The sequence below is a fragment of the Rhamphochromis longiceps genome, linkage group LG2 (genome assembly GCF_057381845.1).
Source record: "Rhamphochromis longiceps isolate RC_006_pf linkage group LG2, R_longiceps_female_GT1.1, whole genome shotgun sequence".
Taxonomy (NCBI): Eukaryota; Metazoa; Chordata; class Actinopteri; order Cichliformes; family Cichlidae; genus Rhamphochromis; species Rhamphochromis longiceps.
The window spans coordinates 34,246,034-34,262,267 of record NC_140558.1 but is presented as its reverse complement, the minus strand read 5'-3'; the positions used below and the strand labels follow the sequence as shown (position 1 = coordinate 34,262,267).

General features: G+C 41.4%; 1 protein-coding gene and 4 pseudogenes across 4 annotated transcripts in view; all 5 read right to left on the bottom strand.

Annotated features, from left to right (window-relative positions):
- LOC146677663 (protocadherin alpha-C2-like) overlaps positions 1-16,234 on the bottom strand; it is a 139,619-nt gene that overhangs the window by 82,509 nt on the left and 40,876 nt on the right. Inside the window, exon 1 of one of the 4 annotated variants that reach the window (XM_085424634.1) lies at positions 168-2,656. The exons of the other annotated variants lie outside the window; for them this stretch is intronic. Within the exon in view, the coding sequence (XP_085280760.1) occupies positions 168-2,558 (2,391 nt within the window). The 5' untranslated portion in view covers positions 2,559-2,656. Of the gene's footprint in view, positions 1-167; positions 2,657-16,234 lie in introns of those variants that run through there. 4 annotated transcript variants of the gene reach the window in all.
- LOC146677671 (protocadherin alpha-8 pseudogene) lies at positions 3,488-6,015 on the bottom strand (annotated as a pseudogene).
- Positions 6,467-9,543, bottom strand: LOC146677670 (protocadherin alpha-10 pseudogene; annotated as a pseudogene).
- LOC146677669 (protocadherin alpha-3 pseudogene) lies at positions 10,132-12,722 on the bottom strand (annotated as a pseudogene).
- On the bottom strand, positions 13,575-16,146 carry LOC146677668 (protocadherin alpha-3 pseudogene; annotated as a pseudogene).

Sequence of the window (16,234 nt, the reverse complement as noted above, 5' to 3'; positions counted from 1 at the left end):
ACAGAATTTCTAACAACAGTGATTAAAAAAATAATGAAACAGTCAAGACCACTCCTAAGTCAGTTGTTAAATATTTTCTGTTAAAAACAGTAACTGAAAAGCATCACGCTATGGAAACTGATGCAATCAGGACCAAGAAAAGGGATCTGTAGATTTTATGGACTCACCTTATCTTTGTTAGGTAAAGTCTGAGTCCTGGTAAAAGTGTCTCCTCCGTTAATACTGATCAGTTCTCCATCTACAGGTGGAAACGAGGCGGGGAAAACTACTACGTCACTCTTGAGCGTGTCTGAGCTGAAACACACGTCATACTGCTGAGTAGCTTTAGAGTAAGACCAGCTCCCGTCAGGGTGGGTGGTGATCATGGGGGCGCTGTACCTGCTGAAAGTGCCGTCTGTCCTGTGGCATCTGACTGCTATTAAAGTGATGAGGCTGAGCAGAAAGATGACGGACACCGACACAATGGCGATCAGCAGATACAGGTTCAAATCCGAGAAGCTGTCCTCCTTTACAGGCACATGTCTGAACGGAGTCTGGATTTCAGCCGTGCTTTCAACCACCACCACATCAACAGACACAGTAGCTGACAGGGAGGGTTCTCCGTTATCAGAGACCAAGACCACCAAGGGGTGAGTTTTGAGGTCATTGTCACTCATTCTCCTCCTAGTCCTGATCTCCCCGGTGCTGGTTCCGATCCTGAACAGGTTGTTTCCTTTGGGCTCAGACAGGTGATAAGAAAGCAGCGCATTGTATCCAGAGTCTGCGTCTACAGCCCTGATCTTTGCTACAAAGTATCCCGCTTCAGCAGAATAGGGGATGTTCTCACTGTTAACGGAGCCGTGCTCAGAATATGGCGTGAGAATCGTGGGACTGTTGTCATTTTCATCCAGGATTAAAACGTTAACAGTCACGTTGCTGCTGAGTGGAGGAACACCAGAGTCTGTGGCCTGAACTTCAAACTGGAACGTTTTTAACTCCTCATAGTTAAAAGACTGCAGACTGATTATATCTCCAGTCTTAGAGTTTACATTTACCATTGTCGAGATTGGCAAGGAGTTACTTTTACTCTCAACAATGGAATAGGTTACCTGTCCATTTTGATCAATATCTACATCCAGTGCAGATACTCGTTGCAGAGTAGCTCCCAGTGGACTGTTTTCTTTTAAATATACATTGAACACAGTGTCTGAAAACTTAGGGGGGTTGTCATTGACATCTGAAACATAAACATTAAAATCCTTCGTACTTGTGAGAGCTGGGATTCCATCGTCTTTAGCTGTGATAGTGATATTATATTGAGAATGACTCTCTCTGTCTAGCTGACCATCTACTACCAAGGAGTAGTAATTTTTATAATTCGTTTGTAACTTAAAGGGGCTTTCACTTTTAATATCACAGTGGACTATTCCGTTTTTACCCCCATCTCTGTCCACAACTGACACAAGTGCAATAGCAGTACCTATTTTTGCATCCTCTTTTACAGTGTTACTGAGGGTGGTTACAGAAATTTCAGGGCTATTGTCATTTAAATCCACTACTTCTATTAATACTTTGCACTGTGCTGTCATTTGAGGAGAGCCTTTATCAGAAGCTTGCACGCGGATTTCAAAAGCCGGGTGCTCTTCAAAGTCAATCTTCCCCTTGACTGTCAATAATCCCGTGTGCTCATCAATTTGAAATATATTGAGAACATGGTCTTGGTCCTTGCTGCTTAGTGAATATGAAATTTCCCCGTTTGGCCCTTCATCACTGTCCGTCGCCGTCACAGTTATCACTGATGTGCCTGGCGGCGTGTTTTCAGTGACACTTGTTTTATACAGTGGTTTGGTAAATATTGGGACGTTATCATTATTGTCTAAGATATTGATTATTAACTGTGAGGTTCCGGATTTCGGTGGTGTTCCGCCGTCTACAGCAGTCAGCGTGAGTCTTATTACTGGTTGTTTTTCTCGGTCTAAAGGTTTCTGGAGGACTAGTTCAGCAGATACGCTCTCTCCTTTATTCACTGCCAATGAAAAGTGTTCATTTGCACTTAATTTGTACATACTGATGCCATTTTTCCCCACATCGGCATCAAAGGCTGACAATACAAAAAATTTAGTCCCGGGTAATGTGCTTTCTGCTATTTCAATACTTTGCGAGTCAGTACTGAAAGCTGGATAATTATCATTAACATCTAGAATATTTATTTCTAAGCGATATAGCTTGAGTGGGGCATTTATCACAGCCTCCACGCTCTGTGTGCATTTCATGGCCTTTCCACAGAGCTCCTCTCTGTCTATCCTATCACCGACAAAGAGAACGCCCGTCTTTAGATTTACCTCGAAATATTTTCTCTTTGATCCGCTAACGATCTGAAACATGCGAGGCTCCAGCTCATGGACATCTAGGTTTAGATCCTTGGCTATGTTTCCTACAGAAGTCCCTCGATTCACCTCTTCTGATATCGAGTACGAGAGCTGCCCGGACGCCGTTTCCGAATAAAAATCCAGCAGGACAAAAAAAAAGTATATCACCGCAGGACTTGTGTTAATTGAAGCCATAATCCAAAATGACATCAAACCAACTTTAAACGGGTCCCGTTTATGCCAAATATTGACAGGAAATGTTATCAATTTTCTTCTGCTTCATCCTCCGCGCAGATCATGCTCGAGCCTTTCTCCGTGCTTCTGTTTCTTTGTGTCACAGCCCAACAAGACATCATTACGTTATCAATCTGGGAGGGGCCTCGGGACTTATGTCTCTGATTTATGGTCTACACCGCCCTCTTATGGCTCTATACACCAATTACAACAGAAACCAAGGGAAAATAAAATAAATATCATCAGTCCAGTTTTACAGAACCAGAAAACATCTGGTTGATTTGTTAGGAAAATAAAACACTGTTTATATTGTTAGTGTGTAACACTGTCTTATTTATTTGTTTTAATTTTAGAATATATTTGTTTGTTTTTCGCTTGTTTCAGCCTTTAACTGAAATATACCATCTAAGGCGTGAAACCCATTGCAGTGTGTCAAAAACGGCGTATTCACAAAATGTCGCTGTGTTTTAGGTATATGCAAAGGGTATATTGAAAGAAATTGTAAGGACACAAGCAAAATCTGAGTTATTACAACATCGAGTGAAATGACTGTCAAAGAGCAACAAGGCAACGATGAACGAAAAAATAAACGCAAACAAGAAGGAAACGAACCCTAAAACAATAATGAACTACGCAAATATATATGAAACAATCTGAAAGGAAAATCAAATAAATATTCTCACTTGCAGTGATTATATTAATTTTAAACAAAACCACCAAAAGCTCCTTATCCGCATACTGGCTTCTCTTCTGCGGCATTTAAACAGCGAGTATTTAAATGGAAAAGACTGGCTTAAAGCTGCGGACAGTTGTAAAGGGTAATCTTTGAAAGCAGGAGAAATTAACCACATGTAGACGAGTTCAGTGTAAGATGACGCGCTTCTTTTGTGTAAAATTGTAAGCTGTTATAAACACTGTGTTCTTACCTTTTCTTTGTTAGGCAAAGTCTGAGTCCTGGTAAAAGTGTCTCCTCCGTTAATACTGATAAGTTCGCCATCTACAGGTGGAAACGGGGCGGGGAAGACTACTACGTCACTCTTGAGCGTGTCTGAGCTGAAACACACGTCATACTGCTGAGTAGCTTTAGAGTAAGACCAGCTCCCGTCAGGGTGGTTGGTGATCATGGGGGCGCTGTACCTGCTGAAAGCGCCGTCTGTCCTGTGGCATCTGACTGCTATTAAAGTGATGAGGCTGAGCAGAAAGATGACGGACACCGACACAATGGCGATCAGCAGGTACAGGTTCAAATCCGAGAAGCTGTCCTCCTTTACAGGCACATGTCTGAACTGAGTCTGGATTTCAGCCGTGCTTTCAACCACCACCACATCAATAGACACAGTAGCTGACAGGGAGGGTTCTCCGTTATCAGAGACCAAGACCACCAAGGGGTGAGTTTTGAGGTCATTGTCACTCAATCTCCTCTTAGTCCTGATCTCCCCGGTGCTGGTTCCGATCCTGAACAGGTTGTTTCCTTTGGGCTCAGACAGGTGATAAAAAAGCAGCGCATTGTATCCAGAGTCTGCGTCTACAGCCCTGATCTTTGCCACAAAGTATCCCGCTTCAGCAGAATAGGGGATGCTCTCACTGTTAACGGAGCCATGCTCAGAATATGGCGTGAGAATCGTGGGACTGTTGTCATTTTCATCCAAGATTAAAACGTTAACAGTCACGTTGCTGCTGAGTGGAGGAACACCAGAGTCTGTGGCCTGAACTTTAAACTGGAAAGTTTTTAACTCCTCATAGTTAAAAGACTGAAGACTGATTATATCACCAGTCTCTGAGTTGATGTTTAATAATGTAGATAGTGGCACTGAGTCACTGTTGCTTTGTAAAAAGGAATAGCTCACCTGACTATTTCGATCAATGTCTGCATCAGCTGCTGTCACTGTTTTAATAACTGCTCCTACTGGACTGTTTTCTTTCACGTAGACGTTGATCACACTTTCTGAAAACTGAGGTTTGTTGTCATTTACATCTGACACATGAACAGTTATAACACTCGTGCTGGAGAGTGGTGGGCTGCCCTCATCAGTAGCAGTGATGCTGATGTTGTACTGAGGTGCAGTCTCTCGGTCAAGAGGACCGTCCACAACTAATGAATATGAATTCTTATAATTTGACTCCAATTTAAAAGGAACATTATTAGAAATTTTACATGTCACCATCCCATTTTTACCTCCATCTTTATCAAATACTGAAACAAGAGCAATGGCTGTGCCAACTGATGCATCCTCTTTAACAGTGTTCAACAGTGATGTGACTGAAATTTCAGGTGCGTTGTCATTAACATCTAATACTTCAATCAGTAATTTAGCATGTGAACTCATAGGCGAGGAAGCTCCATCACTGGCTTTCACTCGAAGTTCAAAAGCATTATTTTCTTCAAAGTTAATATTCCTTTTATTTGTTACAGTCCCTGTTTGTTCATCTATAGAAAACACATCTGTTTGTTTTCCTTCGTCTATTTCCATAAAATAATACGATATTTGCCCATTTTTTCCATCATCTAAATCAGTCGCATTCAGGGTGATTATTGAAGTCCCAATATTCACATTCTCATGTATGCTGACTTTATACAGCATTTGACTAAAGACAGGAGGATTGTCATTAATGTCTAAGACATTTACTATAATGGTCATACTTCCAGATTTAGGAGGTGTTCCACCATCAATTGCAATTAGTATGAGTTTGATCACAGATTGTTTTTCTCTGTCTAAAACTTTCTGAAGCACCAATTCGACTGTTATGCTACCCCCTTTAAGTGTATTTAGAGAAAAATGTTCATTTTGACTCAGTTTGTAGGCATTTATAGAGTTTTTTCCAACGTCTCCATCGTGAGCTCGTTTCAGCAGAAATTTTGTTCCTACCGCTGTGTTCTCGGTAATATTAATTGTCTGGGATGTGCTGAGAAATGAGGGTGAATTGTCATTCACATCCAAAACATTTATTTCTATACGGTACAGTTTCAGTGGATTATTAATAACAGCTTCTGCAATTAGTGAACATTTGGCGTCGTTACCACAAAGCTCCTCTCGATCTATTCTCTCGTTAACATAGAGGGCTCCAGTTTTTAGATTTACCTCGAAATATTTTTTCTTCGATCCAGCAACGATCTGAAACATGCGGGGCTCCAAATCCTGGACATTGATGTTCAGATCTTTCGCGACATTTCCGACAACAGTCCCCAGATTCACCTCCTCTGAGACGGAGTAAGAGAGCTGCCCAGAAACCGTTTCCCAATAACAATCCAGCAGCACGAATAACAGATTAATCCACAGAAAGCTTCTTCTATGCGGTAAAAGCATATTTACACAGCAGGCGAAGGCACAATACTCCAGATAATATGTCACAGCAACCAATAAATGGAAATGAATGTATAATTATTCCAAAGCAATCTTCTCTATCTTCTCAAATAAAGACCACCGTTCGTTCTCTTCCGAGCTCTCTTTGTAACAAAGCACACAAATGCATCATTTGCTGAACGTAGGATGGGAGGGGCCCGAAGTCATCGACCAGAACGTCTAAATGTGACGGTCTGTACCGTCCCTACGTGGTCACTTGCTCTAACTACATTACACGTCAGCAAAACCAGCGGACAATGGTGCACTGTATATTCCTAGTGTTTAAAAAGAGTAGTATAAATCACTAGATTAAAGGTTAGAAATAATAGTTCATCAGTTAAACGGATGATTACAATTAACATTTTATTATGGAAAGATGTTAAGGTATGTGATATTTTAAATGCTAAATTTAAAAAATAATTGGGCAAATACACTTGTTTGTTTAAAGTGAAGAGAGAAGCGAGCACAAATGTTAAATATATAGGGGTATGTTTAAACACGTTATCGATGTTGTGATACGTTGTTTAACGTCTACTAAATATGTCAAAACACATCCTTAACCGTGCACGTGAATCCGACAAGGACACATACGTTGAGCACCACGGAGAGCAGCAAATGCGTGATAATGCGAAACTGCCATGAAAAATTCACGTTACAACAGAAAAGAGAACAACAACACAGCGTTGGAGAAGATCCTGTCGTGCTGTAAACTCAGCAACAGTAATTTCTTCGCATTTGTATTATTTTAGTCACAGCTAAGAAGTGTGTAAATGTATTGCTAAAGATGATAAAAACTACGAGATGAAGATAAATTACATTAGGCTTTTAAGATTTAGAAAAACAAAGAAGTGCAGCAGTGAATACGAGATTTAATACTTTCTTACCTTCTCTTTGTTAGGCAAAGTCTGAGTCCTGGTAAAAGTGTCTCCTCCGTTAATACTGATCAGTTCTCCATCTACAGGTGGAAACGGGGCGGGGAAAACTACTACGTCACTCTTGAGCGTGTCTGAGCTGAAACACACGTCATACTGCTGAGTAGCTTTAGAGTAAGACCAGCTCCCGTCAGGGTGGGTGGTGATCATGGGGGCACTGTACCTGCTGAAAGTGCCATCTGTCCTATGGCATCTGACTGCTATTAAAGTGATGAGGCTGAGCAGAAAGATGACGGACACCGACACAATGGCAACCAGCAGGTATAGGTTCAAATCCGAGAAGCTGTCCTCCTTTACAGGCACATGTCTGAACTGAGTCTGGATTTCAGCCGTGCTTTCAACCACCACCACATCAATCGACACAGTAGCTGACAGGGAGGGTTCTCCATTATCAGAAACCAAGACCACCAAGGGATGAGTTTTAAGGTCATTGTCACTCATTCTCCTCCTAGTCCTGATCTCCCCGGTGCTGGTTCCGATCCTGAACAAGTTGTTTCCTTTGGGCTCAGACAGGTGATAAGAAAGCAGCGCATTGTATCCAGAGTCTGCGTCTACAGCCCTGATCTTTGCCACAAAGTATCCCGCTTCAGCAGAATAGGGGATGTTCTCACTGTTAACGGAGCCATGCTCAGAATATGGCGCGAGAATCGTAGGACTGTTGTCATTTTCATCCAGGATTAAAACGTTGACAGTGACGTTACTGCTGAGCGGAGGAACACCAGAGTCTGTGGCCTGAACTTTAAACTGGAACGTTTTTAACTCCTCATAGTTAAAAGTCTGCAGACTGATTATATCTCCAGTCTCTGAGTTGATGTTTAATAATGTAGAAAACGGCACTGAGTCACTGCTGCTTTGTAAAAAGGAATAACTCACCTGACTATTTTGATCAATGTCTGCATCAACTGCTGTCACTTTTTTAATAACTGCTCCTACTGGACTGTTTTCTTTCACGTAGATGTTGATCACACTTTCTGAAAACTGAGGTTTGTTGTCATTTACATCTGACACATGAAGTGTTATACCACTCGTGCTGGAGAGTGGTGGGCTGCCCTCATCAGTAGCAGTGATGCTGATGTTGTACTGAGGTGCAGTCTCTCGGTCAAGAGGACCGTCTACAACTAATGAATATGAATTCTTATAATTTGACTCCAATTTAAAAGGAACATTATTGGAAATTTTACATGTCACCATCCCATTTTTACCTCCATCTTTATCAAATACTGAAACAAGAACAATGGCTGTTTCAACTGATGCATCCTCTTTAACAGTGTTCAATAACGATGTGACTGAAATTTCAGGTGGGTTGTCATTAACATCTAAAACCTCAATCAGTAATTTGGCATGTGACGTGAGAGGGGAAGAGGCTCCATCACTGGCTTGTACTCGAAGTTCAAAAGCATTACTTTCTTCATAGTCAATATTCCTTTTATTCGTTACAGTTCCTGTTTTCTCATCTATAACAAATGAATTCGTTTGTTTCCCCTGACCAACTTCACTAAATGAATATATCACTTTTCCATTTTGTCCTTCATCTAAATCAGTCGCATTTAATGTAATTATTGATGTGCCTATTTTAACATTTTCGTAGACTCTGGCTTTATACAACCTTTGGCTGAAAACGGGAGGATTGTCATTAACGTCCAGTACATTAACTATTATTGTCATGCTTCCGGATTTAGCAGGTGTTCCCCCATCGATGACAGTCAGTGTGAGCGTAATCACAGACTGTTTTTCCCTGTCTAAAACTTTCTGAAGCACCATCTCAGGAGTTACACCCTGAACTTTGTGTGCATCAAGAGAGAAATGTTCATTTTGACTCAGCCTGTAGGTGTTTACAGTGTTTTTACCCACGTCAGCATCGTGAGCTTGATGCAGAGGAAATTTTGCTCCCGCCACTGTGCTCTCAGTAATGTTCATTGATTGCAACGTACTCTCAAATAAAGGAGAATTATCATTTACATCTAAAATCGTAATTTCCATACGGTACAGTTTCAGTGGATTATTAATAACAGCTTCTACACCGAGTGAGCATTTGGCGTCATTACCACAAAGCTCTTCTCGATCTATTCTCCCGTTAACATAGAGGGCTCCAGTTTTTAGATTTACCTCGAAATATTTCCTCTTTGATCCAGTAACGATTTGAAACATGCGGGGCTCCAAATCCTGGACATTGATGTTCAGATCTTTCGCGACATTTCCGACAACAGTCCCCAGATTCACCTCCTCTGAGACGGAGTAAGAGAGCTGCCCAGAAACCGTTTCACAGTAACAATCCAGCAGCACGAAGACGAGATATATCCATATACAGCTCGATTTGCCCAGTATATTCATTCTTACATTCACAGGGAAGCGGATTAATTCAAACCCGTATACTACATTAACAAATTCAAACAATTAAACAGAGTAAGACATGAGAGTGATGCTTTTTGACTCATCTCCCATGAATCAGAAAATGGTTGTCGCACCGTTCTCTTTCGCCCTCCGATTCTCTTTGTCTGAATTCCAGAGAAATACACTCTGGGAGGAGTCCGAGACACCAAAGACGAAATTCAAATCTGATGGTCTACAATGTCCCCGTGTGGACATTTTCAAGAAGTGCATTCAATATCAGGAAATTAAGTGTCCTTAATTATCTAGCTAAACAGTTGTGTGCTTTGAGGAACAACAACCATGACGTGCTGCCATTCTGGCATTATTCTGAATACTGTTATCATTCAGGGTTTTTTTTTAAATTTATACATTTATAAAAAAAAAATTATGAATGAACTCTCATAGACATATAGTAATATATGATACCTTCAGCATTATTCAGACAATAAAAATATTTACAATACAAAACTGAGAAATTAACAGAACCAAGCCATGTAAAAAGAGGTGTTTTTTTTTTCAGAATTGTTTTGAATATACATTGCTGCAACCTGTTAAGGTTAACAAAGCCAGGATATGAATACTCGAACACATGTTTAGCGAGACATTATTTAAAGTACAGTATAACTGCCCAGCATGTTGGCATCGTGCATAATCGTCCGTTCAGTACTATGAAGAACAACGTTTAGGGTATGATTCAAAATCTGCACATCTTTTGCTAGAAGTAAATACCACAAACTATGAGTATGCGTAAAAGAAGCCTAACAAAATATATCCAAGTGATTTATTTTATTAGTTAACTCGAACTGGATTTATCCCCATTTTTTTCGTGGCAATTAAGTTCTTTTAATTTAATTCGGGTGAAACCCTATTGATTCATACTCGGTTCTCGACCGTGGTTTTGCACAATAAATAACATTCCAGGATATTTAAGACCAATATGCGCTTACCTTATCTTTGTTAGGTAAAGTTTGAGTCCTGGTAAAAGTGTCTCCTCCGTTAATACTGATCAGTTCTCCATCCACAGGTGGAAACGGGGCGGGGAAGACCACCACGTCACTCTTGAGTGTGTCTGAGCTGAAACACACGTCATACTGCTGAGTAGCTTTAGAGTAAGACCAGCTCCCGTCAGGGTGGGTGGTGATCATGGGGGCGCTGTATCTGCTGAAAGTGCCGTCTGTCTGGTGGCATCTGACTGCTATTAAAGTGATGAGGCTGAGCAGAAAGATGACGGACACCGACACAATGGCGATCAGCAGATACAGGTTCAAATCCGAGAAGCTGTCCTCCTTTACAGGCACATGTCTGAACTGAGTCTGGATTTCAGCCATGCTTTCAACCACCACCACATCAATAGACACAGTAGCTGACAGGGAGGGTTCTCCGTTATCAGAGACCAAGACCACCAAGGGGTGAGTTTTGAGGTCATTGTCACTCATTCTCCTCTTAGTCCTGATCTCCCCGGTGCTGGTTCCGATCCTGAACAAGTTGTTTCCTTTGGGCTCAGACAGGTGATAAGAGAGCAGCGCATTGTATCCAGAGTCTGCGTCTACAGCCCTGATTTTTGCCACAAAGTATCCCGCTTCAGCAGAATAGGGGATGCTCTCACTGTTAACGGAGCCGTGCTCAGAATATGGCGCGAGAATCGTGGGACTGTTGTCATTTTCATCCAGGATTAAAACGTTGACAGTGACGTTGCTGCTGAGCGGAGGAACACCAGAGTCTGTGGCCTGAACTTTAAACTGGAATGTTTTTAACTCCTCGTAGTTAAAAGACTGCAGGCTGATTATATCTCCTGTCTCTGAGTTGATGTTAATCATTGTAGGAAACGGTAGTGAGTCACTGCTGCTTTGTAAAAAAGAATAGCTCACTTGACCATTTTTATCGACATCAGCATCAGTTGCAGTCAGAGTTTTAATGACTGCTCCTACTGGACTATTTTCTTTAACATAAATATTAAGTATCGGATCAGAGAAGCGAGGCGCGTTGTCATTGACATCAGAAACGTGAACACTAATTATGCTGGTGCTGGAGAGAGGAGGAGCTCCTTCATCAGTTGCTATTATAGTAACATTGTACTCGTCTGTAGTTTCTCTGTCAAGCGGACCAGTAACCACTAAAGAGTAATAATTTCTATAGTTTGTGTCCAGTTTAAATGGAGTCTTATTTACAATCACAGCTTTCACTGCCCCGTTATTCCCACCATCTTTATCCAAAACCGAGACAAGTGCAATGGCTGCACCTACTTCCGCGTCTTCTTTCACTGTATTTAGTAGTGACGTTACCGTGATCTCAGGAGCGTTGTCATTTAGATCCAGCACTTCTACCAACACTTTGCAATGAGCAGACATCGGAGGCTGGCCTTTGTCAGTCGCCTCAGCATGGATCTCAAATGCACGATTTTCTTCATAATCGACTTTACCCTTAACTGAAATCACTCCCGTTTTTGAATTAATTTCAAATAAATCTAAAATATGATCTTGGCCTTTTTTTCTCAAAGAATATTCAATTTCACTGTTTGAACCCTCATCTGTGTCTGTTGCATTCAGCGTAATCACCGTCGACCCACTGGACAAGTTTTCAGGAATTTTAACTTTGTACAAAGACTTACTGAACACGGGATGGTTGTCATTAGTATCCATCACGGAAATGATAATAAGCGATGTCCCTGACTTGGGTGGGTTTCCTCCGTCTACTGCAGTCAGCGTGAGTTTTATAACAGAATCCTGCTCTCTGTCTAACGATTTCTGCAGTACTAACTCAGCAGACACGCTGTCTTCTCCTTTATGAATATCTAATGTAAAATAGTCGTTATTACTAAGTTTATATGTATTAACACCGTTTTTACCGACATCCAAATCTGATGCCTCTATCAGTCCAAATTTGACTCCCGGTAAAGTATTTTCTGGAACATCAAGTGACTGCAGCTTCTCAGAGAAAACTGGTGCGTTGTCGTTTATATCTTTTATATTTATCTCTAAGCGATAAAGCTTCAGCGGGACGTTGATCACCACCTCTACATTGACAGTACATTTTGAAGCCCTTCCACAAAGCTCCTCGCGGTCGATTCTTTCGCTGACATAAAGAACACCAGTTTTTAAATTCACATCGAAATACTTCTTCTGTGATCCACTAACAATCTGAAACCTACGAGACTCTAAATCCTGTACATTGAGATTTAGATCTTTGGCAATATTTCCAACAGATGTCCCAGTATTTTCCTCCTCCGATACAGAGTACGAGAGCTGTCCAGACACCGCTTCCCAGCAATAATTCAGCAGCACGGCCACAGAATAAGCCCGCAAAATATCTGTTTTTGTTGGGAAATGCATGATTAAATCCACCGAAATCAGGCACACTTTGTGTCCACCAGCAACCGTCAGATATCCGCAAACAAAGGCAATCACAACAAGTCAGCCTGATAAATTTTTCGCCCTTTCTCTCTCGCTCTGCGCCTCTTTGTTACAAAGCCCAGAGAAAGATCATCCTCTGTTTCTGGGTGGAGTCTTATGCCTTTAGAAATAACATCTAGATGTCATGGTCTTCAGTGCCACCATCTGGTAATGTAAAATAACTGCATTTAAGCTTTAGGAACAGCAACAATTAAATGACTACCCACCCGTCCAAGGCGATCAACTTCTCATTAATTATGAACATAACCCTGTTAACTTATATGTTATGGTGCATTTCAAAGGATTTTTTTCCTTTTCCCATTCTGATTAATTCTCAGTTAACAAAGAAAAAAAAATCATAACTTTCCTCTTGGTGATACCCCGTCTAAAAGTACACGAGTTAGAATTGACAGACCTTATTGAAAATATTTCGACACAAGAAAGATACAGCAAGAACTTACTACTATTATGACATAAAATAAACACATTTTCCTAATTTCTAAAAGTATGAGAGCGAAGGTGATTGAATAAGCGGTCGAATAACCTTGCTAAATGCGATAAAACAAACTTTACACCATTCTCCACTAAGTAAAAAGATCTATCATGAATTGTATGTCAAGTTTCCAGGGAAAACACTTGTCTTTGTCGACCGTGCCCCAATTAAGTCCCCTGATGCACCCTCCAAATGACCGGCAACTTGCACCTTTCTGATTTCAGCACCACGGATAGCGACAATAACGTTCTGTCTAAACTTGAAAGGCTCATGAACTTTGTTTATTTTGGCTTATTAACAACTGTACATTTCAACTCAACTCCAAACCGATAAAGAAAAATCACATCTTTAAATAGTTTGTGAAGTTAGTACTAACATATTCCACTTAAAAAAAACCAACAACAACAATAAGCAAACAAAACATGGAGATTACCCAAGGCATGGATTTATGCATTGCATTGTTTTTGCTAATTTCTTACCTTCTCTTTGGTAGGTAAAGTCTGAGTCCTGGTAAAAGTGTCTCCTCCGTTAATACTGATCAGTTCTCCATCTACAGGTGGAAACGAGGCGGGGAAAACCACTACGTCACTCTTGAGCGTGTCTGAGCTGAAACACACGTCATACTGCTGAGTAGCTTTAGAGTAAGACCAGCTCCCGTCAGGGTGGGTGGTGATCATGGGGGCGCTGTACCTGCTGAAAGTGCCGTCTGTCCTGTGGCATCTGACTGCTATTAAAGTGATGAGGCTGAGCAGAAAGATGACGGACACCGACACAATGGCGATCAGCAGATACAGGTTCAAATCCGAGAAGCTGTCCTCCTTTACAGGCACATGTCTGAACTGAGTCTGGATTTCAGCCGTGCTTTCAACCACCACCACATCAATAGACACAGTAGCTGACAGGGAGGGTTCTCCGTTATCAGAAACCAAGACCACCAAGGGGTGAGTTTTGAGGTCATTGTCACTCATTCTCCTCTTAGTCCTTATCTCCCCGGTGCTGGTTCCGATCCTGAACAGGTTGTTTCCTTTGGGCTCAGACAGGTGATAAGAAAGCAGCGCATTGTATCCAGAGTCTGCGTCTACAGCCCTAATCTTTGCCACAAAGTATCCCGCTTCAGCAGAATAGGGGATGCTCTCACTGTTAACGGAGCCATGCTCAGAATATGGCGCGAGAATCGTGGGACTGTTGTCATTTTCATCCAGGATTAAAACGTTGACAGTGACGTTGCTGCTGAGCGGAGGAACACCAGAGTCTGTGGCCTGAACTTTAAACTGGAATGTTTTTAACTCCTCGTAGTTAAAAGACTGCAGGCTGATTATATCTCCTGTCTCTGAGTTGATGTTAATCATTGTAGGAAACGGTAGTGAGTCACTGCTGCTTTTTAAAAAAGAATAGCTCACTTGACCATTTTTATCGACATCAGCATCAGTTGCAGTCAGAGTTTTAATGACTGCTCCTACTGGACTGTTTTCTTTAACATAAATATTAAGTATCGGATCAGAGAAGCGAGGCGCGTTGTCATTGACATCAGAAACGTGAACACTAATTATGCTGGTGCTGGAGAGAGGAGGAGCTCCTTCATCAGTTGCTATTATAGTAACATTGTACTCGTCTGTAGTTTCTCTGTCAAGCGGACCAGTAACCACTAAAGAGTAATAATTTCTATAGTTTGTGTCCAGTTTAAATGGAGTCTCATTTGCAATCACAGCTTTCACTGCCCCGTTATTCCCACCATCTTTATCCAAAACCGAGACAAGTGCAATGGCTGCACCTACTTCCGCGTCTTCTTTCACTGTATTTAGTAGTGACGTTACCGTGATCTCAGGAGCGTTGTCATTTAGATCCAGCACTTCTACCAACACTTTGCAATGAGCAGACATCGGAGGCTGGCCTTTGTCAGTCGCCTCAGCATGAATCTCAAATGCAGGATTTTCTTCGTAATCGATTTTACCTTTAATTGAAATCGCTCCCGTTTTAGAGTCTATTTGAAACACATTTAAAACATGATCCTGACCTTTACTTCTAAAAGAATATTCAGTTTCAGCATTTAATCCGTCATCTGCGTCTGTTGCATTTAAAAATATAATTGTTTTACCCATTGGTAGATTTTCATGAATCTGTGTTTTATACAAAGCCCTACTGAAAACCGGAGCGTTGTCATTATTGTCTAAGACATTTACAATGATTTGCAATGTTCCTGACTTGGGTGGGTTTCCGCTGTCGACAGCAGTCACTGTAAGATTAACAGTAGGCTGTGTTTCTCGGTCTAGAGCTTTCTGTAGCACCAGCTCGGCAGACACACTATCCCTTCCTTTGTGGACCTCTAAAGAAAAGTAATCATTTTGACTCAACTTGTATGAACTAACGTCATTCTTTCCAACGTCAAGATCCGATGCCCCTATAAATCCAAATTTCCCCCCTGGCACAGTACTTTCCGCAATATTAAGATACTGCAAATTCTCAGGAAAATGTGGCACATTATCATTAATATCGACTACATTTACATCTAAACGATAAAGCTTCAGTGGATTGTTGATCACGGCCTCTACGCTAATAGTACATATTGCAGCTTTTGCGCAAAGCTCCTCACGGTCGATTCTTTCACTGACATAGAGACTACCCGTTTTCAAATTTATATCGAAATAATTTCTCTTTGATCCGCTAACAATCTGAAACATACGCGTCCTCAAGTCATGCACGTTAAGATTTAGATCTTTAGCGAGATTTCCCACAGTAGTCCCCGGGTTTACCTCCTCTGATACAGAGTAAGAGAGCTGCCCAGTCACCACTTGCCAGCAGCAATCCAAAAGAACAACGACTACATAAATCCCAAAAGAACTGCGTATCCTCCCTGTCGACATTTTCTATCCTGTGCGAGCACAGCATATGGATCGTAGTCTTCAAGGTGAAATTAGAGTGGCAGAATCCAGATTTCCGTGTATATAAGAAGTAAAGGACAAAGCGATGATCGCACAATGTATTCTCATACTGCCCCTCTTGTAACAAAGCCTTGCAAAGCATCATCGTCACCATCATCTAAATCTAGGAGGAGCTTCGAACAACCAAGAGCACTATGAAAATGTGATGGTCTACAATGTCCCCATGTGGTCATTTAAAAATACTACAT